General features: G+C 38.3%; 2 protein-coding genes across 2 annotated transcripts; both read right to left on the bottom strand.

The window, feature by feature from the left end:
• Nucleotides 1-791: 791 nt before the first annotated feature.
• On the bottom strand, nt 792-5,014 carry LOC139734746 (echinoidin-like). Its single transcript, XM_071645544.1, has 3 exons — nt 4,811-5,014; nt 2,575-2,752; nt 792-1,040 (listed from the first exon to the last, which is right to left on the bottom strand). Exons 1-3 carry the CDS (start codon nt 4,939-4,941, stop codon nt 792-794), a joined length of 558 nt encoding a protein of 185 aa, XP_071501645.1. The 5' UTR covers nt 4,942-5,014.
• Nucleotides 5,015-15,205: 10,191 nt separating this feature from the next.
• On the bottom strand, nt 15,206-22,786 carry LOC139734712 (echinoidin-like). Its single transcript, XM_071645506.1, has 3 exons — nt 22,433-22,786; nt 18,135-18,312; nt 15,206-15,984 (listed from the first exon to the last, which is right to left on the bottom strand). Exons 1-3 carry the CDS (start codon nt 22,573-22,575, stop codon nt 15,730-15,732), a joined length of 576 nt encoding a protein of 191 aa, XP_071501607.1. The 5' UTR covers nt 22,576-22,786; the 3' UTR covers nt 15,206-15,729.
• Between the last annotated feature and the right edge of the window lie 739 nt (nt 22,787-23,525).

Below are 23,525 nucleotides of genomic sequence, written 5' to 3'. Positions count from 1 at the left end.
CCAATTATGAATAACATTGAAGGTCTAAAAGTACATTATTTTTTTTTTTTGGTAATCTTTCTTCGCTTCACTTCTCTTTCACTTTTCTTTGAATATTGCTGAAGAGCGGAACTGCCGAAGATAATTGAAGGGACGCTAAGGTGCTGTTAGGTAGATTACTTGTGATTGAAAAATGACTGAAAAAGGAAACCAAAGCCTAGACATAAATGAGAATCGAGTGAGGTCAGCAATATAAAAAAAAATATATATAATTTTCAAACTTTCCGTGCCATCATCGCAGGACGAGGTTACTATTAAACTTCATTATGGGAAAGACTATAAAATCAAAGGATAAAAAGAATCCAATGTATTTTCATTTGAAACATATAGTTCTTTCAGAATGCAGGAGGAATTATTTCATCCCTAGCTTATGTAAGTGACAATTCCATGAGATACCTCTCATGAAAAATGAAATTATGAGAATGTTTTTTCTACATTCTCTAGAATTATGACCAAGGAAACAGTAGAAATCTAAAACATTTTTTTTTTATTAATTTTTCGAATGTCCTCAAGATGTCAATGACGTGTTCTTCTAATACTGCTTCGAATCTTTCACTCCATCTACATTACATTTGGCATACGATTTATTTACTTTCCTCTGTTGAGGTCAAAGTTATCACCTTTTTTTTTTTCTAATCAATCATGGCTGTAGAAAAAACTCATAACTTTTCACAGCACACAGCATGTATACAAATGACAGACTGATGATTTCATTTTCTTCTAGAACACCTCCATGGTTTACAGAACAAAATTTAAAGCCATTGTCCTATCTTGCAGACATAACTTTCAACGATAAAATCAGCATTAGGCACACATTGCAAATCGTCCCACTTGTAGTCATGTGCCACACGAAAATGCCCACAGTGCTGCTGAAGAGAGCCGTTGTTTGGTTCGTTTGGGCGCCAGAAGGTAAAATTGACTTCCGAACCGTCACTCCATACAAAGGACCCCTCCGTCGCCCTATCATTCAATCCGATCCAGACCAAGTGTTTGCTGGAGGACTATTGATTTAGAGTTAAAAGAACAAAAAAAAAAATCACAAGAAAGGGAAAAAAAATAACACACAGAAATGAAAACAAGTATCCTTCAAAAGAAAAAAAAAATCTCACGTAATTATTGCATTATTTGTTCATATGGCATTTGAACAGTTGGTCTCTTTGTGCATGGCATGAATTGTGTTTTTATGTTGCCATACTGATTCTTCATACTTGAGGAACACAATTTTAGTTGAAAACTTAAACATACGCTCATATTTTGTTATTGTTTTCTATTTAAATAGCCTTTCTTTGTCCCCGAAGATGGAAGGGGGCATAACATTCACATGCACCTTAAAAAGCACAACGCATTCGAATATTCAGTTTAAGACTTAAACAACGAGAATTGTTGCAAATAGACTTCATTCCATGTTCAGAAAATGCAAGCAAAACATGTTCGGAAAAAAATGATTAGGATTACATTAGTTTCAAGCTTGTTCTGTTTGTGGATCAGTAGGCGTTTTCACATCAGCCCGATAAAATCCAAGCTCGAGATATTTTTCGCGATCTCAAATTAGCGCGCTATTTCATTTCCTATTCACATCAGCCCGAGGAGAACTAGCCCGAATTTTTTTTTTCGACCTAATTCGACAGCTGAACATGCGCAAACTGTGTCGGGTATACCAGTAGAGCGCGCGCTTTCGGCTCACACATGCTAGGCATGATGGGATGCATCGCGCTAATTTCTTGAGGCGATTTCACATTATCAAATAGCGCGCTAGTTCGCAAATTATCCCGCTATTTCGGATATTTTCCCGAGTTGGACTCGATAGATTTTCTCGATCAGAGCGCTAATTTGTATCCACATTATCAAATAGCGCGCTATTTCGAGTTAATTTCTGAAGGCAGAAAATAGCGCGCTATTTCGAAACATCGGGCTGATGTGAAAACGCCTCATGTGTAAAAGTGATACCTAAAAGTGATAACAGAGGAGTATGAAAAACATGATATTGATGAAGTCAATCACAAAAGAAAAAAAAATCTCCATGAATATAAATTTCTAGATTACCATAATTATGAATTTTCCTTTTTCATGCTCCTTCTAATCATTAATCATCAACATTGCATTGCCTTTTCACTTTTTTTTTACCTGCAATATCAAATAATGCAAATACAAATTTTGTAGTCAAAAGCTTTCCCCCAACTTTTGTTGTTGTTGTTGTTGTTGTTGTTGGTTATCTTACCTCTCCGAGGGACCCACTTAATGAAAGTATAGTCTGTAGCTTGGCCTCTCCATTTTTTTTTTTAAATATTACTATTATTAGAATGTCCAGAACAAGCTAATGTATCAATTTTTTGAGGAGAATTCATGACGCACCATACACAACTTACCACAGAGTCCATGCCGACTGTTGTCGGATATCAATTCTTTTTTTTTTTAAGTTGAAACTCCCTTTCTTGTTAATAGTTCGCATTTACCTCTTTATCCAAATGTCACCAACTTTAAGACATGAAAAGAAATAAAGGGAGATATGTAGCTTATCTCTGCAGTTTTACTTACCCGTTTATTTCGTACGGATTCAAAGAGAGTGATGAGGAAATCCATCTCCTCCTGGGAGTGAATGGACACAAGGTGACCTAGCTGACCGGTGGTGGCGCCCTCATCCCAGTATGGCTTTGTAAATGACTGGCATTGTCTTTCGGCCTCCTCCCACGTCACATTTGCTGTTGTAAAGTACCTTCAACACAATCAAAGCACCTCGTCATTATAATCAGGTATACAGGGGAGATATAGAAAGTCTCATACTTATTTCCGATTGAAATAAAAGTTTATATAAAGCGGTAATACACTGTTTTGATGATTGTACATCAACCGCGAAACTCGAACGTTTTCGATTTATTGATAGTAGACCGCCTTATATGTAGGACTGTTGCCTACAGTGTACTTAAATGCATACGTGTTCCTTCCTCTGAGGACGTACAGTAAGATACAACACATCTTCAACCCTTCACCATCCTTTTTATAAAGTTTACAGCCGGTAAAACTGCCGGAATTGTATTATAGAAATTATAGTATGAAATTATCTTTATTATTGATGTAACAGATCGCCTGATCCTATAGATGCTGGAACTGAAAAGGTCTTCGCTTCATGCGACTACCAGTGTTATTGATAGTTGTCATCGCAAGAGTTGTGTATACAATTTACGTCGATCGTCGGATACTGTACTACAGCCTCCATTAACGCTATGGTTACGCGGCCACAACTCAGGGTGGCATCTGGCCGATTTGTAGCAGATGCATGTCTTGTACACCCTATAGGTAGTAGATCGAGGGCTGAAAAGATAGGAATATTTTTTGTTCTAAATGTGTGATGTAAAATTCAATCTGCAATAAAAGAGAAAAAAATAATGAATGAATGCTCTATAGTGTACAGGTTAAGTTTGCTTCGGCTTTATTTTCATTTTTTTGTATCAACGACAAGAGAAATTGTAGAGTGATTATGATTAACGATGATTAAGCAATAGTCTTCGTGCGGAAGCTAAGCAAAATTCCATCTTTTTACTACGAATATCATGAACATGTTGAGAAGTACATTCGTTCTGTATCGAGATTTTTTTTGTAATTCTGAATATTTTTGTATTACCTAACAATACGTGGTTAGTGTATTCATTTCCATTACTGTTTTTAAGTCATAAAAGGCAAAATGTTATTGTATATAGTAATAAGCATTGTAACTCAGTTTTGTTTGTTTCTTTACTTTTCTGGAAATAGGTTCTGATGAATAAAACAATAAAATTTGAAACAAATTTTTCACAATGTTGCAGTCATTCCATCATTTTTGTAGTAATGAAAGTGAGAGAAAAGTAAAAGTATTTAATTTTCGTTGAATCTGGCAATCTGAGTATTGGGTTGTGAAATTCATTAATTTGATTCAGTAAGTAGTCAGTGGGGATGGGGTGAGTTGGTTTGGCTTGGAAGGGAAAAGGAGAGGTTTGGAAGAAAAAAAACACACAACTAAAAGACAACACTTGCTAGGGACAATGATGATCACCAAAAGTCAAAATTTCCTCTGAAATACGACATGAAATTGATGGAATTAATATAGCTTTTGCAAATGACACAAAAATCTCAGCACTAGTGCTTCAAAATAGTTCTAAAATGTGAGTTAAGGATAAAAAAAAGCAGTGTTAAAACTTCTACCTTTGTAATCGATGTTAAGTATTGTTAAATATACAAAATGTGAACAGTAGTTCACTAAACTGTCTGCAAGTATAGTTAAATGAGAAAAACAGTGATATCTTCTTACATCTTCAGCTTTATTGTAGAAATCTCATATATATGGTATAGAATGTTTTGTGACCCAACTGACTTCCACATATGCATCAAAAGCGATATCTTGAACATTTATTAAATCACTGCAGCTCCCAAAGGTAAACATGACCTTTAAGATTCTTTCTTCAATTCTTTGGTCGCCATATTAAGAGAGGATTGGAGAGGGGGACAACAAAGACACTGAAATGTTAAATTTACAATGGTATTGCTGTGTAGCGGACCTAATTAATTAATTAATTAGTTAATTAATTACGGCTAAAGCAAAATAATCACTTTAACATAGGATTGTTGAACCTGTTAAAGGATGGTGTTTTGCTCCATCATTAAATTTACGATTGAGTCATTTCTCTTTTTTTAATCTAATGATGGACCAAAACAATAATACTGAATATAACCAGTTAAGAATGCGTATTTTAACTATTTGACTGTTCTACTGTTTTGACTATTTTGCTGTTAGACCTACCTGTAGCACATGCCCTGGAAACTAGTCCACAGCGGAGGGCAGCCGCACGACCCTGCACTGGATCCTGGGAGATTCGGCAAAATCAAACCCACAGCGACGACGAAGCAAAACAGAAACCCTTGTCGAGACATGGATGGAGGTATATGAACTCAGAAAACGGTGAGTCCCTCAAACATTTGCCTCTTCATCAACAATTGTTATGCTTCCTCTTCTTCTTCTTCTTCCCCTCGTGCGTCACAATGAGCCGCGTTTGTTGGTGTCGGTTTACGAAAAGGATCATACATGTGGGGCGGAACACGCGCTCCCGACTGATGACTGAGCAGCTCTCATCGCCTTATATTATTGGTGCAACTGACTTCTGATCTGTATATCCTCAAGCACATGATTGGCCATCAATTGCCTTTCAGGTTGCTCCCGATGAGAAAAATGATTGGTCAGTCGCCTGTCTGGGTCCTTCCGATATGATTTTTTTATTGGCCAACTCCATGCCTATCCGGTTGCTTGCGATATGAATATTGTTAAATGTTTATTTGAGATGCGCGAAGTTTAGTAGAAAGAAACAAGAAAACGATGAAATAGAATAGAAAGACAAGGAAATCAAAATGGAGTCAAGAAAAAGATTAGGCTATTAAAAACACAAATCATCAACTTGTCTGCTCTAATTTAAACCTCAAACCAGTAACGAAAAACGGCAGAATAAAAACAGTTGAAGAGAACCGTGTAAAAGACTCAACAAACAGGCAATTGCAAATGTACATATCAAGCCTTTTGTCGATTTTATCATGAAAAACATACTTCGTCGGATAAAAGAGAGAGAGAAAAAAATGTGGCAAAATTTAGATATAGTGGCACAATTGTTTACCGTCTGTAGGGGAATTCACACACACAGTCAGTTTCATGCAAAGAATAACATTTCCACGATCGTGTCGTGTTGAACTAGACATTCAATCGATTTTAAAGGGCAGAAGGATGTCGATTCCTTTCCTCGTTCCAGCTAATATAAACAGGAAAATGAGGTGAACTGGGAAAATCTGAGTGATAAAAGGCCAAAGAAAGTGTGGAATTATGATACATGTTTGGCTCCTAAGATTCTTAGTATGAGTTATGTCCGTATCAGATTGTCCTATTCAACTCCATTACCACCTTGTAGAAATCTGGCTTCAAATACCAAACACCCCCCCCCCCAAAAAAAAAAAAAAACAATCAGAATAGTCTAGCAGAACCAGACCAGCTTTAGATCGACGTCGTGGGGTAAACTTAAAAAAAGTTATGAGACAACGTGTCCCTTTGGTTATATGACTTGGGAAGTGGGAAAATATTGAAGAAAGATCATTCTTTCGACTTCATGTTATGTCTCTTTACGTCTGCAGAGTATAAGTAGTCTTCGTTATCTTTAACCCTCTCAATGCCACATTAAAATTGTTGTCCATACAGATTTGTGTGAGAAATTTGTTCACATTTGACTCGTTGGAACAAAAAGGGTTAAAGCAAGTGCTACTTAGAAGTATGTGTAAAAGTCTGCATTGTTTATCTTGATATCTGTGGTGACAGAAACTTATTGTACATTTTTAGGGATTCCTACTTGATTTTCATGAGAAGGACAGTCTAAATAGTCATTAAAAACAGGGGCTAGCCATTTCTCTCAATCACAATTCCTACTTACATAAGAAATGTTCAACGTTATACTGCTGCGTTCCATATTTGCACTTTTATTCCTGTCTAAAAAAAAAAACCAGTCATTATCGTTATCAAATGATGTCACAGTCACCACTTCGAAGGAATGTTGTGGCGATCACTAAACTTGCCTTCCAAATGTAGGTACAACTTATTTTAAAAGATGAACGGTAACTACTATTCTGTTTTGTAATGTTTTGTGTGAATTAGCCATACTTTTTGTGTCGCATGTTTGAAAATAGGAGGGTGAAGGATTAATGACGTAGTCTATTCCTCGTATCTTCATTCAACGTGATAAAGCGCATTAGTAGGACGCAACCACACATACCTCCCGTATCTTTGGTTTTATAGCTCCTTTGTTTTGCGTGTTTTTGTGTGTGGTATAATTTAGGCCTATGTATAAATCAATGATTATATGTTTGCAGTGGTGTTACTCTTCTTTCCGACAACAGAAAATATTTCGTCCAGCTTGTGATATAAACTACTCTTAAACGTAGGTCTATTCAGTGAGGAAAGGTTTGATCGTTAAAAAAAAAAAAGACATAGTGGACTGTCTGTAAATTACATGAGCCAGTTTTGCCGTGTTTGCAGCTATCAATATGATGTTTGTAACGTAGGTGGCGCAAATGTTCTCAGACTTCCATGATAGACATTTTCTGGCAGGATGCAATTGAGTTATCATGTTCTTAACTCGTTTCCTGAAATCATGAAGTAAACAAGTTATCCAAAAAAAACGGCGTGGAATTTGCAATAAGGGAAAGGACTGTCGGGAAATTTCAGTTTTCAAAGATATTCGAGCCTCCTATAATAATTATGCAAAATATAGGTTACTTCCAGAGAGACAGTTTGTCTCTTTAGGTGAATCATTTTCTTTTCACCGAAGAAACATACATCCCAGGTATTTTTTTTTGTGGCACCAAAAAAAAAAAAAGGTGCGAGAGGAATTATAAAATTCTTTCAAAAATTAGGCTGTTACATAATAACTTCCATAATTATGAAAATGCCATGTTTATCAGCACATTTGATGAAACAGTTTAGATGTTGATTGTTTTTTCCTCGTGTTCCATAAAATATTTCAACCAAATTCGACAATTCTATTGAAGGCATGTACAATTCGCATGACCTTGCTGGAAAGAACACAGTGTCCCACAATGTACTCACACTGTGATCACGTAGTCGACTATGTGAAAACACTTGAATTTAACTGTGTGAAGATTATTTCACACTTTCACACCCTGGTGTGGTTTTTCACAGGGTATTCATATAGTAATGTCTGTTTAACACTGTGAATAGGTGATTAACAATGTGTTCACACTGTTAAAACGCTTGAATTTAACAGTGTGAAAAGATTTCACACTGTGTTTACAATGTGTTCACACTGCGTTTCACATTTTGTTTTACGTTCTTTCCAGCAGGGAAATTGCGCAAACTAGGGCTGCTTACTTGCGTATCTCTTTCAATGAATTAAAAAAAAAAATAGTTGAATTGCTCCAACGATCCCATGTTCAAAGTGGGACATATGCTCTTCAAAAAAAAATGCAGCGTTTAACCTCCCCCCCCCCCCTCAGCAAGCTTACTACAATGTATTAAAAGCAAGATTACTGTGATGTGCACTCGCATGTATGTGTAAAGGCCGTGTCACACCTTTCTCGGCAACTATGCTGGCTCATGCGAGGAGGAATTTTTCCAGCACGCAGAAGAATTTTCCATGGGCGAACAAGGATTTTTGCGAGTTTCGCATTTGTTTCTTATCTCCTAGACGCATATTATACTAACCGTCTACTTGCGTGTATTCCATGTGACCTGCGTGAGAGCTTGAAACCGAACCGTTTTCTGTTACGAGCTACTTACGTGTACTGAGAAGTACCTGCATTTGAATTGCCTGCAAGGTGCTGCCGGTAAGGGTCTCTCACTGGTGTTCTGCGTGTACCTTTGCAAGCGAACCCCCACGACTCACTCAGAACATGCTTTGAGCATGCTCAAGGCCTTGTCATACCGGATCTGGGGAAGTTTTGTAGCTTGACTTGTGGGGAAACAAATTTGGTACCCGCATTTGGTCCGCACTTGGCAGTACCTAACTCGTATTTGCCCGGTAGATCGTGGCTGCGGTTAAATCGGACTTGCTCTTTGTTGATTTCTGATGATCGTATAGTGGAATCGCCGTCTAGTGATGGAAGTATGAAGACCTCCCACCATCGCCATGAATATTACCACTTTTACAGTATTACGTAACAGGAACCAACCTTGAAAGAAAGTGATGCACCAGACCAGGAAGGCTGACATGGAGAAAAGCGTATAAATTTCATTTTTCCACGTACACTCAGTACGAATCTACTCTGTTCATCAATTGTTTGTTTGTCACATGTGTACGACCGTGCACCTCAAAACGAACATAAAGTCGCACACACTGATTTTGCGTGAGGACTGAAAATAAATGAAATGGGTGAACCCAGCCAAACTTGACTTTTTCAGACCTTCTGAAAGAGCGGGTCTTCTTTTACATTATGCTAAAATTTGGTATCATAAAACGGGCAGGAAAGTGTTTTTTTAGCAGTTTATCTCGAACATTTTTGGTAGAATAGTGTGATTAGGTGTGTCTTTAGAATCCCTTTTTCATTTCTGAAAAACCTTGCCCACGCTCTCTACTTTCAACTCTAATAACTTTTGAAAGGATAGTGCTACTGCTTTGAAAGTTGGTATTAATTATGGACAGAATGTGTTAATGAGGCACGTTTAATTTCAGTTTAAACTAATAATCCCTCCATTGTTGTTACTCTGGTGGTTTACTTCCTGTTTTTTTGTTTTTTTTTGTCCCATTCATTGCACAGCCAGCACGGTTTGGTAAAGATTAAGCCCTTGAATAGACACTGTACTTCAGAGCCTCTTTTCTCAGTTCACACTTTTCCTGAGTTTGTGCTTTCTTTCCAATATTTAGATAGGTTAGGAGAGTCCATTTGATTTGAGTTATACATCATTTTAAAGCTTAATGTCTGCTCTACTTTCAGAATAATGGTCTTAACTAAAAATTCATGTCTGGCGACTTTTTGTTTGTTTTGAGGTGCAGGGTCACATATGCCATTGCAAGTCAATGAAAGAAAATTAAGTTGTAATCTTTTGAAATATATCTTCATTAAATTGTATCATTGTAGGATACGATTTGTAGTTTGTTCGTACTTCTTTAATGTTCACATTTTACCCATTTAATTGAATGGATGATTAACTGATAGTGCAATTCACATCAGGTTCTAACTGGTGCGTTCAAGAATGCTAAGATGCAAGGGTGAAACCATAATATTCTGCATATCCATGTTGGTTTGACATTGACAACTGACTGAAGAAATTCAATTACGAAACCTACTTTATACCCCGGTCGCTTGAGATCGTAGCATGTGTCCGGCGTAAACTTATCTCTGTCGCTCCGATCGTATCACTGTTGTAGCGAGGTCTTGTTAAGCGTGCGAATGTCGCAAAACAGTCGGTTCGATCGTAGAAGCAGCGCATCTTGTCGGCATGGAAATGCGGCAACAACGTGGAAGAGTCGTATTATTATCACGGCGCTATCGCCTACAGCGAAGGTTTAGCGTAGAGAAAATGGAGACGGACGGCGATCGTGCCACGATATGATAAATCGTCACAGATCGCCACGGTCGCCATGGTCGCCTTCCTAGTCAGATGGGGGCCTAACAGCGGCAGCTCCTCGCAAACAACTCCCACGCAGGTACTTTACAGTCAATGTATGCGGCCAAAATAATGACAATCTGTATGACTTCTGCCATTCCTACAGAGGAATTCTTTCACTGAGTTGTCAGCCCCCACGCGCCTTGCACAAAAGTCACACAGTATACCCGCAAGTAGAATTTAAGTAGAACGCGTCCAGCAGGTAAGACACTTGCACTGACTCACCCGAATCCTTGTCTGCCCTAAGAAACTGTCCGGTATGTTGAAAAATCCCTACACGCAACAAACCCGTGTAGCTTGCCCGGAAAGGTGTGACAGTGCCTAAAGGCCGTGTCACACCAGCCTTGCGTGCGACTTCCGAAGAACATTTTTGCTATCCGGAGGTCCCCGCAGATGACCCGCACATGACAGTACCTAGCATGTATCTCAAAAGTAGTTACCCGGAGGTGCGCACGCTGGCTCTATTTACCCGCTGCCAAAAAAGGCCCTGTCACACCAGCTAAGCGGGCTTGTTGCGTATGGGGATTTTTCAGCACGCAGAATAATTTCTGCGGCCGGACAAGGTTTAGGGCGAGTTTGGCGTGGGTATTACATGATAAACTCGTGATACCTAAGTCCTTCTTGCGTGTATTCCGTTGAACTGCATGTTAGGCGCGTGGGTGTCACGTGATAGCTTCGTGATAGCTTCTTTTATATCAGTTACGGGCGACATACGGGCTCCGCGAAGTACCTGAGCCACAACTGCGTGTTATCTGCGTACTAGTCGCCTGCGAGGTGAGTGCTAGCCTGAACAATAGGCTGGTTCGAGTGGATGGGCAAACAATCATTTGTCAACTAGCTTTCAAGAAGTGAAGATGCCCCGTAGACGGAAAGTGCACAAGGGCAGAGAACGTCCAGTGGATGGACAGCCACAAAGCCCGGAAGATTCACAGCAAATGCATCAAATTGCTGCTGAAGTCCATTCGGCGGATGAAGTCCTGTCCGAAAGGGATCAGGTAGTCCTCGACGACACAGAGGACAGAGGACAAAGAAGAGAATGAGCCCACAAATGGCACGCACTCCCTTCACATAGGCATAGATCAGCAGGAAACTTACCTACTTCAAGTGGGTCAAATGCCTGTGAATTGCGGCGGCTACGGCCCTCCTAAGGGTGTTCTGCGTGGAACTCTTCGGGCAATCCTCGCTACTCATCCGGAAATAGTTTTGGTCATGCTCAAAACTTTGCTGCGGGAAAATTGGACTAGCGTGCGCACCTTCGGGCAACTAAGGACGAGATAAGTGCTAGGTACTGTCAAGTTCGGGCCAACTGCGGAGAGCTCTGGGTAGCAAATTTGTTTTCCCGCAAGTCAAGCCGCAAAACTTCCCCATATACGGTATGACAAGGCCTTGAGCATGCTCAAAACTTGTTCCGGAAGAGTCACGGGAGTTGCCCGTAGAGGTACGCGCAGAATACAAGTAGGAAACCCTTACCGGTAGCACCTCACAGGCAACTCCAAAGCAGGTACTTCGCAATCCCCGTAAGTCGCTCGTAACAGAAAATGGATCGGTTTCAAAGCTCTCATGCGAGTCACACGGAACGCACGCAAGTAGAAGCTAAGTAGCACGCGTCTAGTAAGAAACAAGTGCGAAAATTGCAAACATTCTTGTCCGCCCGCGGAAAAATCTTCTACGTGCTTTTATACCTCCTCGCCACAAGCCCGCGTAGCTTGCCCGGACAGGTGTGACACCGCCTTAAACATGGTTGCGGGTGAAAAGATTTGCGTGCGCTCCTCCGGGTGACTACGGGTAAGATACGTACTAGGTACTGTCATGTGATTGTTATCCGCGGGGACCTCCGGTTAGTAAAAATTGCTCTTTGCAAGTCGCACGTCAGGCTTGTCCGGAAAAGTTTGACAAGGCCTTAAACATGGTTGTGGGTAAAATGATTTGCATGCGCATTAATGGGCGACTACGGGTGCGATACGTGCTAACTACTGTCATGTGCGGGTCATTTGCGGGGACCTCCGAATAGTAAAAATTGTTCTTCCCAAGTCTCACGCAAGGCTTGACTGGAAAGGTGTGACACGGCCTTAAGGTGTGTGCTGCGTGTGCCTGTGTGATGCAACGATTGTAACAGTAGCTTTTGTTGTGAATGTGCATACTGGTAGATATCAGATGTATTGTATGGTTGCTTAATGCGTGCATGTATACAGGCTTATAGTACAAAAAAAAAAGTTTCTATTTGGTATAGGTACAGTGCATGCACGTTAAAGAAAATAGCGTTCCCAATCTAGAATGTTGTAGAAAGTGCCTTTATTGTACATATTTGGCTAAGTGATGCAATACATACCCTCTACTTGTAGCGCAGTGTGATTGGTAGTTATTTAGGTATCATGTTATGCAAAGTTAAACAGGCAGTTAGGGGAACTGGAAGGCTCTTGATGTCACAAGTATGCAGCCCCAGGTTGGAGAGAATTACCAAACCTTCAAGAAAGGGTAAGGGACCTATATACACTGTAAGTCACAATGAACTGAAGTAGGCAGAGTACCTACTTCACTTCTGGGTCAGAAAAGACTTGTTGTAGCCAGTCCTGTGTTACCTACTGACCTTCTACATTTGTGGAGGTAAGACCAGGAAGACTTATTGCTTGTGAAGAACTGAATCACTTACATTGGTGACCGACTCCATTTTCATGTCTATGGACATTGCTGTATCGAAGCGATGAAGGGCTGGATTTCTAGCTGTACATTATTTGCTGGATTGTCATTAACGCATCGACCGGATGCAGTCATCGTAAAGGGCCCCTGAAATACAAATGCATGTTGATTTGTGTTGATTTATGATACTCTCAACATCACTTTTGCGATGAAACGAATATCTAGAAACATTCCATGTATTTTAACGATTTTTAGAAAAAAAAAAGGGAATGTTTCTAGATATTCGTTTCACCGCAAATTTGTGACGTTGGGGGTATCATAAATTAACAGAAATCAACATGCATTTGGGTTTCAGGGGCACTTTAACGTTTGATGGAGTCTACATGTATCGCTGTGGATTTATACTTTGGATTACAGTAAGTTGTGTCCATTGCAGTCATTTATTCATCTGTGCATCGAATATCATCTTTGGACATTATCTAGGGAATGACATGGAACATGTGATTATTCTATTCGACGGTAACATATGTAAGTGATTATCATTGTACTGAAGTAATTGTGTTTTAAGTATAGTGATTGACAGGTCTGTACATTTAATATCATTGATAATAAACCACCTGTAAATTTAGTAGTTTATTGGTTCTTGTGCTATCATTCTCAGTGTGATTTGGATTATAACACAGTAGCTAATGGGTGCTTGTATTTCCGAGGTGTCGTATATATGTGACCGTGCACCTCAAAACGAACATAAAGTCGGCAGGAAAGTGTGTTTTTTTAGCAGTTTCTCTCGAACATTTTTGGTAGACTCGTGTGATTAGGTGTGTCTTTAGAATCCCTTTTTATTTCTGAAAAACCTTGTCCACACTCTTCACTTTCAACTCTAATAACTTTTGAAAGGATAGTGCTACTGCTTTGAAAGTTGGCATTAATTATGGACAGAATGTGTTAATGAGGCGTGCTTAATTTCAATTTAATCTAATAATCCCTTCATTGTGGTTATTCTGGTGGTTTACGTCCTGTTTTTTGTCCCATTCATTGCACAGCCAGCACGGTTTGGTAAAGATTAAGCGCTTGAATAGACACTGTACTTCAGAGCCTCTTTTCTCAGTTCACATTTTTCCTGAGTTTGTGCTTTCTTTCTAATATTTAGATAGGTTAGGAGAGTCCATTTGATTTGAGTTATACATCATTTTAAAGCTGAAAGTCTGCTCTTTCAGAATATGGTCTTAACTAAAAATTCATGTCTGGCGACTTTTACACTCATTTTAGGCATCGTCGTCAATTTGGCCGATGTTAGAAATCACTATAAGATTATTGATATCAAGGAACAAGGTACGTATAAACATGTAGGTATAGTAATATCATGTGATCGTGCATCACAGAACCAACAAAAAGTCGCATCCAATGATTTTATGAGAGGACTAAAAAAAAAAAGGTGAAAGGGGTCGACCAAGTCAATCTGGAGATTTTTATGTTATTTTCTGAAAGAGCTGTCCTTCTTCTAAACTATTTTCAAGTTTGGGATCATAAAATAAATGGGAAAGTTTTACTAAAACCTTTTCTTATGCTTCCCCCACGAAGTGTTACCGGAGGACACACACTCCAGAACAGTTTGAACTGAGAAAAGAGGCTTTGAAGGACAGGGTCTATTCAAGCGTATAATCTTCACCAATCCGTGCTAACTGTGTAATGAATGGGACAAAATCAGGATGAAAACCATCGGTTTAACCACAGTGAGGGGATTATCAGATTCAGATGAAATTGAAGATGTTCTATTAACACATTCTGTCCATGATAGATGCAAACTTTTAGAGCAGTAACATCATCCTTTCTAAAGTTTTTAGAGTTGAAAGTGAAGAGTGTGTACAGAGGTTTTTATGAAATGAAATGGGGACTCTAAACTAAGACACACCTAATCACATAATTTATAAAAAAGTGTTCGAGATAATCTGCTAAAAACACACTTTTCTGTTTATTTTATGATACCAAATTTTAGCACGATGGACGTAGAAGAAGACTTGGTCTTTCAGAATATATAAAGAAGTCAACATTGACCGAATTGACCCTTTTCACCTATTTTCAGTCCTAACACAAAATCAGAGCATGCGACCTTTTGTTCGTTTTGTGATGCACGGTCCCATAATCCATATCATTCTCATACACATTATATATACATATATATATATATATATATATATATATATATATATATATATGTGCATGTTATCGTACACAAGACAGGAAAAACTTTTTTTCACTATTTCAACTTGCATGAATTATTATCTCAAGCTCACTCTCATCAATTTTGGTTTCGCAACGTTAGATTTGATGTTAGATATGATACATCAGTTTAATATTGAGAAATTATTACTAGTACACGAAGTCATGTTAATCGAAGTCACCATTCTTTTTAATAGTACACTAAAGTAGCACTCTCTTGATATAGAGCAACAAATATTCATGTCTTTGCTTGTTTTTACCTAAAACATTTCTTATCATGTTCACATAATGTATGTACATTGATTCACGGCCCCACTGAAAAATTTTGCTGATTAGGCATTTTAACTCCTCGTGAAAATATAGCGAATAAAATGAAACGAAAATAAGTTTCTATTCTCAATGATTTTTTGCCTTGTCCTGTTCTTTGGACCCTAAAAAACAACATCAACACACACAATTAAACTACCACCGCAAATAAAGAAAGGGGGTAGCTACCTGCTGCTTTTTTATTATAATTTGTTGCTGTGACAGAGAAATTTTGCATGATTATAAAGATTGCGGTGATCTATTTGTGTGTGTGTGTGTGTGTGTGTGTGTGTGTGTGCGTGTGCATGTTTTCCTTCGAGCCACGTGCAAAGTACGCATGTTCTTAGGGGAGATTCTGATTTCTTCTCCTAAAACAGCACCTCCTTCGTTATAAAGCCCAGAAATTAAAGCCATTGTCCTAGCTTGCAAACAAAACCTCCAACAATCCATCCGCTACCCACGGGAGTAGGGTCACACTGCAAATCGTGCCACATGTAGTTAAAAGCCAAGTCAAATTCCATGCAGTCTTGATCATTATAGTTGTTTGGTTGATCCGTGTCCCAGGAGGTGTAATTGACTTCCGAACCGTCACTCCATTCGTAGGAACCCTCAGACTTCAAATCATTCAGTCCAATCCAGACCATGTGTCGACCGGAGAACTGTTAATTTTAGGTAAAAAAAAAACAGAAAGGAAATAAATGAACAGATTGATTTAATTATATATTCATAATTACTCCTTTTGGGAGATTTGAAAATTCTGTCTCTTCGTGCATGATACGTAGTTTGTGTTACCAGAATGTGTTGTTTCTTTTAATGGCATGAATATATACTATAAAAATGAAAATGAGAAAGGCAACACACGCACAGGGATGTCACATTTCTTTTAGTGTAAAACGCCCCTCTTTTATTTTTCTCAAAGATGTTAAAAAGGGCAATACATGTACTTTCGCACACAAAAAGAAACATACACACACATATTTGAACATACATTCAAGTTTCCGCACCCAAAGATGAGAACTAGTGTAGCAAACCTAAGGAAAGCCAAAATTCATGTTAAATCACATTTCTTATTTTGTTTGGGAATAAATGAATAAAAGAAGTTCTTCACCAAAGTTTTGATTACGAAAGTTACAACGTCTTTGTCTGTGTGTGTGTTTGTGTGTGTGTACGTGACATGTCCTAAGTACGGTCATTTGATTTTGATGAACCCACTCAAAAATGATTGTAGAAAACTTTCCATGATATATATATATATATATATATATATATATATATAGATATATATATATTATCTATATTTATATATGTGTTATCATTAATAATCACTAAATAATACTAAATTGGACAGTTATTGAGTTTTAAGTTCTGATATCTAGCTTCTTATGATTATGTATACTAAACAAACAGCCTTTTTTTTCTTTTTCTCGTGTACTCTTTGTAGTGGAAAGGTTTTCAGCGTCTGTTTTCTTTATTACTTTAAGAGGGACCGTTATTTTGCAATAGGAGTAATTTTGAGTAGGCCCCCTTCACCTTTTTATGTGCCGAATGCATGTGTGTGTATTGATATTTGTTGTTAGTAGATTATATATACACAGGAAAATAATGTTACTATTTTCTTCTTGTGTCTTTATTCATATTATTCGAGTTCAGATTTACTCAATTTGTTGTATGTTATGTTAAAAAAATACCTGAAGTGCATAGCACAGAAATGTTCTAATGTCAGCCTGTCACAACACGATCTAGATGTCAAATCAAAACAATTATTTCCAAAACAAATGAATCAGAATGAAATATGTATGTAATCGAAGTGACATAATATTTTGGCAATAATAATACTCATGAGAAGACTTTCACACCTCATTCCAAAGATGATTGTGACCTCATTTTTCTAAATGTGACCCTGCATCACAAAATAAACAAAAGTCGCCAGACATGGATTTCTAGTTAAGAGTAGATTCTGAACGAGCAGACTCTAAGCTTTAGAATGATCAATAATTCAAATAGACTCTCCTAACCTATCTAAATATTGGAAAGAAAGGACACATCCTGGAAAGTGTGAACTGAGAAAACAGGCTCTGAAGTACCGGGTGTATTCAAGCGCTTAATCTTTACCAAGCTATGCTAGCTGTGGGATGAATTGAACAAAAACAGGATGTTGACCACTGCATCAACAACAATGAAGGAATTATCAGATTAAGTTGAAAGTGAGCATGCCTTATTAGCACATTTCGTATATACATGGCATGATTGATACCAACTTTCAATGCAGTAGCATCATTCTCTCTAAAGTTATTGGAGTTGAAAGTGAAGTGTATGGACAGGGTTTTTTTAGAAATGGGAAGAGGGTTCTATTAAAAACAACTAATCATACTTTTCCACCAAGAAGTGTTTGAGAAAAACTGCTGAAAATACAAGTTCCTGTTTGTTTTATGATCCCAAACTTTAATCTAATATAGAAAAAGACTTGCTCTTTCAGAAAATATGAAAAACTCAAGATTGCTTTAGAAATAGGTTGACCCATTCCACCTATTTTCTGTCCTCACACAAAATCAGTGTGTGCGACCTTTTGTTCGTTTTGTGGTGCACGGTTCCTTCTTCTTCGTCTATTTGCCTTAATTTTGTTATCGCTTGATTTACTCAAAATCAATTTCATCACCATTTCATAAAAAGTAGTTCAGCCGTTGAAACGAGTCCAAAGTACGTCTATTTGGAAATACGCGTTCTATCAAAATCAGTCCATCATCAACGGGTTAGAGGTGCCTATAGAGGCGAAATGAGATGTAAAGTTTCTCATTAAAGGCATACGTACCCGTTTGTTTCGTATGGAGTCGAAGAGAGTGATGAGGAAATTCATCTCCTCCTGGGAGTGAATGGACACAAGGTGACCTAGCTGACCGGTGGTGGCGCCCTCCTCCCAGCATGGCTTCGTAAATGACTGGCATTGTCTTTCGGCCTCCTGCCACGTCACACTTTCTGCTGAAAAGTACCTATAAGAGAAATCAAACACCTACTCGTATTACCAGGTGTATGGAAAAAGATTAACGTCTCACCCGAATCTACACTTCAACTCTATTTAAAAAAGAAATCTAAAAAAAAAAATCAAATTTGAGTCTGAAAAAAATCAAGCATACGACTGCAGCAAATAAAAGACTTCCAAAAATTCTACAACCGACATAATTAGCCTATGAATGTCTGTCATTTTTTTCGACCTCCTTCCACATGACACTTGCTCATGAAAAGTATTTACAACACAGTAAAATCGCTTCTGCACATCACCAGGTAGGTATAGAAAGTTTAGTACAGCTGTACTCATTTCTCGTGTAGCCTTTCTGCAAGAATTGATATTATAACATGTGCGTGGAGCGAAAAGTTAGGACGTTCTCAGTCCATTCAGCAGGCCACTGGATTTGTTTATTCAAACTTGTAGGAATTTTCTTGCTTTGAGGGCCTTTAAAGGCAGCCGATCGCCATCCCTAATGGTACGTAAACTCCGAACGACCGAAGTTTGTGCGTGCAATTGCGCAATGGCAGACTCGGTGATATATCCATAAACGTGTGGGACAATGCTACCACTGAGACAAGTGTGTGTGTGTGCGTGTGTGTGTACGCATCATACACAAACATTGTCACCGCGAGCTGTGGTGATTGGAGGAGAGAGGCCAGAAGACGCTGCGGCGTGTGTGTGTGTGTGTGTGTGTGTGTGCGTGTGTGTGTACGCATCATACACAAATATTGTCACCGCGAGCTGCGGTGATTGGAGGAGAGAGGCCAGAAGACGCGTGGCTCTTTTGGCCTCTCTTCATGCGCATGCGCACTGAGAGTGTGCGTCCATTCGGAAGCTCTCGGGACAGCCATTTTGGGTTAGGAGATAAGCACAGGGAGCTCTCTTGTAGCCTACCGTATTTTCGCTGACCCATTGAGCCAGCGCTATTCTCATTCGGGGGTCACTACATTTGATACAGAATGGGGGAGGCAGCGTGTTGCGTTCGTCTCCGTGCCGCACAAACCACTCGCCACGACTGAGTGTCTTTAAGAAGAAGAAAAACCTCCTTCCCAACCCCCACCCCATGCTCAATGCGTAACGCCGATGTGATATTGATGTGATGTGTTTGTTTTGTATATTCCTGTGTTTTCTCTTTGTTTCTTTACCCTGATGAGATTATCACCTAACCGACCCCTCCCTCCCCCAAAGAAAATAATGCATTTGTCTGAATTTACTGTATTTGCTATAATCATTAATGTGAGTTTCGCCACTTAATTTCAAATCAATATGCACGAACTAAAAAAAAAGTAGAAAAATAACATAGATTATATCGGAAACATTAATTGAAGATATCAGTTATAAGTTTCACGAATCACAAACTCCAAATAATTTTGCAACCGAAATAAGCGATTGTATCGATTACCAAGATATAAACTGAATAAACTAGAAGACTTGATTCTACTCCTTGAAATATTGATAAAAGATAGATAATAAAAGCCAATGCCGAATTGTACTCTATTATCTCTAAAATTCGTCTCAAAGGGAGAAATTACGCATTAACCAATTTCCAATCCGAAAAAAAAAACAATTGATTTTCAAGTGGTAAAGTAACAAGATAATGCACATATGTGAGCTAGATGATAAATGTTAACTTTCGTAATGTACAAGTACTTTTTTTTCAATACTCTGGCATTAATAACAGAAGGATTTAAAGAAGAACATGCATTGAAGCATTTGCTCTGTACAATATCATAACCAATTTCCATGCAGGATTTTAACATTTCCTCCGAAATGCTTCTTCATGTTGTCTAAAATCTAGAACCACTTCGTCGATCTCCATATCGATACTCTTTTGACGAGCAGTTGGAGAATGGAACATCAAAGCCAGTCGACTGTAAAGCATACAACCAGCTAACAATTGTGACCGTGCACCTCAAAACGAACATAAAGTCGCACACACTGATTTTGCGTGAGGACTGAAAATAAGTGAAATGGGTCAACCTAGCCGAACTTGACTTTTTCATATTTTCAGAAAGAGCGGGTCTTCTTTTACATTATGTTAAAATTTGGAATCATAAAACGGGTAGGAAAGTGTGTTTTTTAGCAGTTTATCTCGAACATTTTTGGTAGAATAGTGTGATTAGGTGTGTCTTTAGAATCCCTTTTTCATTTCTGAAAAACCTTGTCCACACTCTTCACTTTCAACTCTAATAACTTTTGAAAGGATAGTGCTACTGCTTTGAAAGTTGGCATTAATTTGAGACAGAATGTGTTAATGAGGCATGCCTAATTTCAGTTTAATCTGATAATCCCTTTATTGTTGTTACTCTGGTGGTTTACTTTCTGTTTTTTGTCCCATTCATTGCACAGCCAGCACGGTTTGGTAAAGATCAAGCGCTTGAATAGACACTGTACTTCAGAGCCTCTTTTCTCAGTTCACACTTTTCCTGAGTTTGTGCTTTCTTTCCAATATTTAGATAGGTTAGGAGAGTCCATTTGATTTGAGTTGTACATCATTTTAAAGCTTAAAGTCCGCTCTTTCAGAATATGGTCTTAACTAAAAATTCATGTCTGGCGACTTTTTGTTTGTTTTGAGGTGCAGGGTCACAATTAGACATTTTCTGAATGGTCTTGAAACGTTTCAAGTTTGATATTTGGACATTTTGGCAATAAGTTTTGAAAACGTCTTTTTGTGAATATTTTGCGACGTATTTTAAACGTTTCAATTGGGCGTTAAAAAAAAAACATTTTAAAACGTAAATAAAAACAAAGAAAAACCTTCCAAAAAAATTTAAGATCCGTCTCAAAGCGTTTTGGACGTTAAAGAATTCAGAAACCTTTAAAGAATATTCAAAACATTCAGTGGACGTTTGGGGACCTCCTGAAAATCTTTTAAAACCGTCTAGATCGTTCAAAATTTAAAAATGTGTAAAAAGTCGTATAATGTTTTTCCAAAAACGTTGAGAAAACTTTTCATATCCGGGCGGAGCGTCAAGAGAACATTTGAAGAGCATCTAATATACAGTGTATATGACAAACGTTTTAAAAACATTTAGAAACCTGCAAAGCATCTTAAAACTTTTTTTCAGCGATGGCTATAATTTCCTTTAAACGTTTTAAGAGGTAGAAAACTTTTTAAACCTTTAAAAACGCGATGGCTAAAACGCATAGGGCACATAATCTATTTATGAGATTATAGGTAGAGGCAAGATCTGAATGTACCATAATCTTGATCCTATGATCCTACCATACCTGTTCCTGATGACCTACCACTCATACCTACTGCATCCTATTCCTCGCTGATGTATCTGTATCATGTTCTTTTATATGCCGGCAAAAATGCTATGATGCGTGTAGAAGTGTTGACACTAAACTTAAAACGCTCATACCTTAAATGAGCCCAATTTACATAATAACACAATTTGAAATTGTGAATAACTCAACAGAAACTTTCGCACGCTTTTAATGCCGTTTAAAAGTTTGAACCCAGCAAAAATACTTGTGATTTTAGTGTCTTTTATCTATTTGTACGACTTTAAAAGATTTTCTTATTTGAATATTAACAAATATAGGGCCTACATAAATATTCATGATAAAGTGTTAGAAACCGGACGTTTAGTTTTGTAACGTCCGATAACGTTTACAAACGTTTTGTAAATGACGTTTCATTTTGTAATGTCAGTTGACGTTTTAAAAACGTTTTCCAAAAGCCTGTACTTAGCGGTAAATGCTAAGGTCAAAATTTGACGTTATACGTACGTTCTTAATAACGTGAAAAGCATGGTTAATATCTCGACGATACAGAATGGGAACTGAAGTGGAGCTACCAAATTCAGCACAAGAATCCGGTCAATATTTGATTTGAATTCTCCCACATCTCATCGAACACCCACCACCCCCCCCCCAAACCGTACCCCTGGTAAAATAAAAATCATTGTACATTTGCCTTGACGTATTCTGCATAATCTGCGTCTGGATATTCTCCTCCTCTGCCCTCTACTCATCCCCCGTTCCCCATAAAAGAGGAAAAGACCCCAAAAGGCGAAAAAAAAAAACAAACAAACAACAAGAGAACACATGTACATATACAATGGAAATGGAAATCAAAGAATAAATAAGCTTACCGGTAGCACATGCCTTGGAAAGCAGTCCAGAGCGGAGGGCAGCCGCACGCCCCAGCACTGGAGCCCGGCAGCTTCGGCAAAACCAAACCGACAGTGACGACAAAGCAAAGCAGAAACAGTTTTTGAGACATGATTTCAGGCATCCGAACTTACAAATAAATTGCTGATGTTCTGAATAATTTGCCTTTTAACCAACAATGATATGCTTCTCCTTCCTCTCCTGTGTCGCAATGAGCCAGATTTGCTTTAGTGACTATCTAGGGTCCCGTGTTGGGTGGAACACGCGCAGCTCCGAACTGAACGCTCCCGATTTTAAATCAATATCGTAATATTTTTTTGCTATAACAATATGCCCCTTCAACAGGAAGTTAAAAAAAAACCAGCATCACAATCATGTACTGTAATACGTTACCGGTAAGTCTCTATCAGTATTGAATGTTGATCCTCGTAGCCAGATCATTGGCTAACTGCCTTTCTCGTTACTCGCCATATCAAAAGAGATTGGCCAGCTGCCTGTTTGGGTCTATTCGATGTGAATCTTGATTGGCTACCTGCCTGTACTGGACGGGTTGTTTGCGATATGAATATTGATAAACGTATATCCGGGATATTTGATTTGAATTGTGCATATAGTTGAACAAAGGAAAAATGATAAAGAAGGAAAAAGAAAAGGAAATCAAAATTAATTGGAGTTAGGAGAAAATATAGACGAAAGCATTCAAATATAAGAATAACAAAGTAAAATTATGGAGAACACAAAAAATCATTCTTTGTTGTGGTTTAAAAAGGAGAACAGATTTCAGTCCTTATCCTAGCAGTGTCAACTTGAGTATTGATAAAGCTGATCCCCTATCATTTTCTCATTAGGAATATAGGTGTTAGATTAATTCTACTCCATTTTCTGATTACTGCGTTGGTCAACGATAACAATACAATTAAGCGATGCACTCATTAGCATAACGTCCTGCCCAGTGTCAGGGCGATAGTTTACGGCCCGTTAACGATCGCTCGACACTGTACAAGCATGCTAACCTGGAAAAATTGAACTGCACATTACCTTAATATGAGACCATTCTAAATAGCAAATAATTTT

Source organism: Diadema antillarum, unplaced genomic scaffold, assembly GCF_040938485.1.
Source record: "Diadema antillarum isolate AM-2024a unplaced genomic scaffold, OU_Dant_1.0 seq00000546_RagTag, whole genome shotgun sequence".
Taxonomy (NCBI): Eukaryota; Metazoa; Echinodermata; class Echinoidea; order Diadematoida; family Diadematidae; genus Diadema; species Diadema antillarum.
Note: the sequence above shows the minus strand (reverse complement) of the source record. Positions and strands in the feature narration are given on the sequence as shown.

Coding starts and splice junctions, on each gene's coding strand:
- LOC139734746 (XM_071645544.1), bottom strand. CDS start 4,941: ATGTCTCGACAAGGGTTTCTGTTTTGCTTCGTCGTCGCTGTGGGTTTG. Junction 2,753..4,810: donor TTCCAGGGCATGTGCTACAG/GTAGGTCTAACA, acceptor ATTGTGTTGAAG/GTACTTTACAACAGCAAATG. Junction 1,041..2,574: donor AATCCGTACGAAATAAACGG/GTAAGTAAAACT, acceptor CTAAATCAATAG/TCCTCCAGCAAACACTTGGT.
- LOC139734712 (XM_071645506.1), bottom strand. CDS start 22,575: ATGCCTGAAATCATGTCTCAAAAACTGTTTCTGCTTTGCTTTGTCGTC. Junction 18,313..22,432: donor TTCCAAGGCATGTGCTACCG/GTAAGCTTATTT, acceptor TTTCTCTTATAG/GTACTTTTCAGCAGAAAGTG. Junction 15,985..18,134: donor ACTCCATACGAAACAAACGG/GTACGTATGCCT, acceptor TAAAATTAACAG/TTCTCCGGTCGACACATGGT.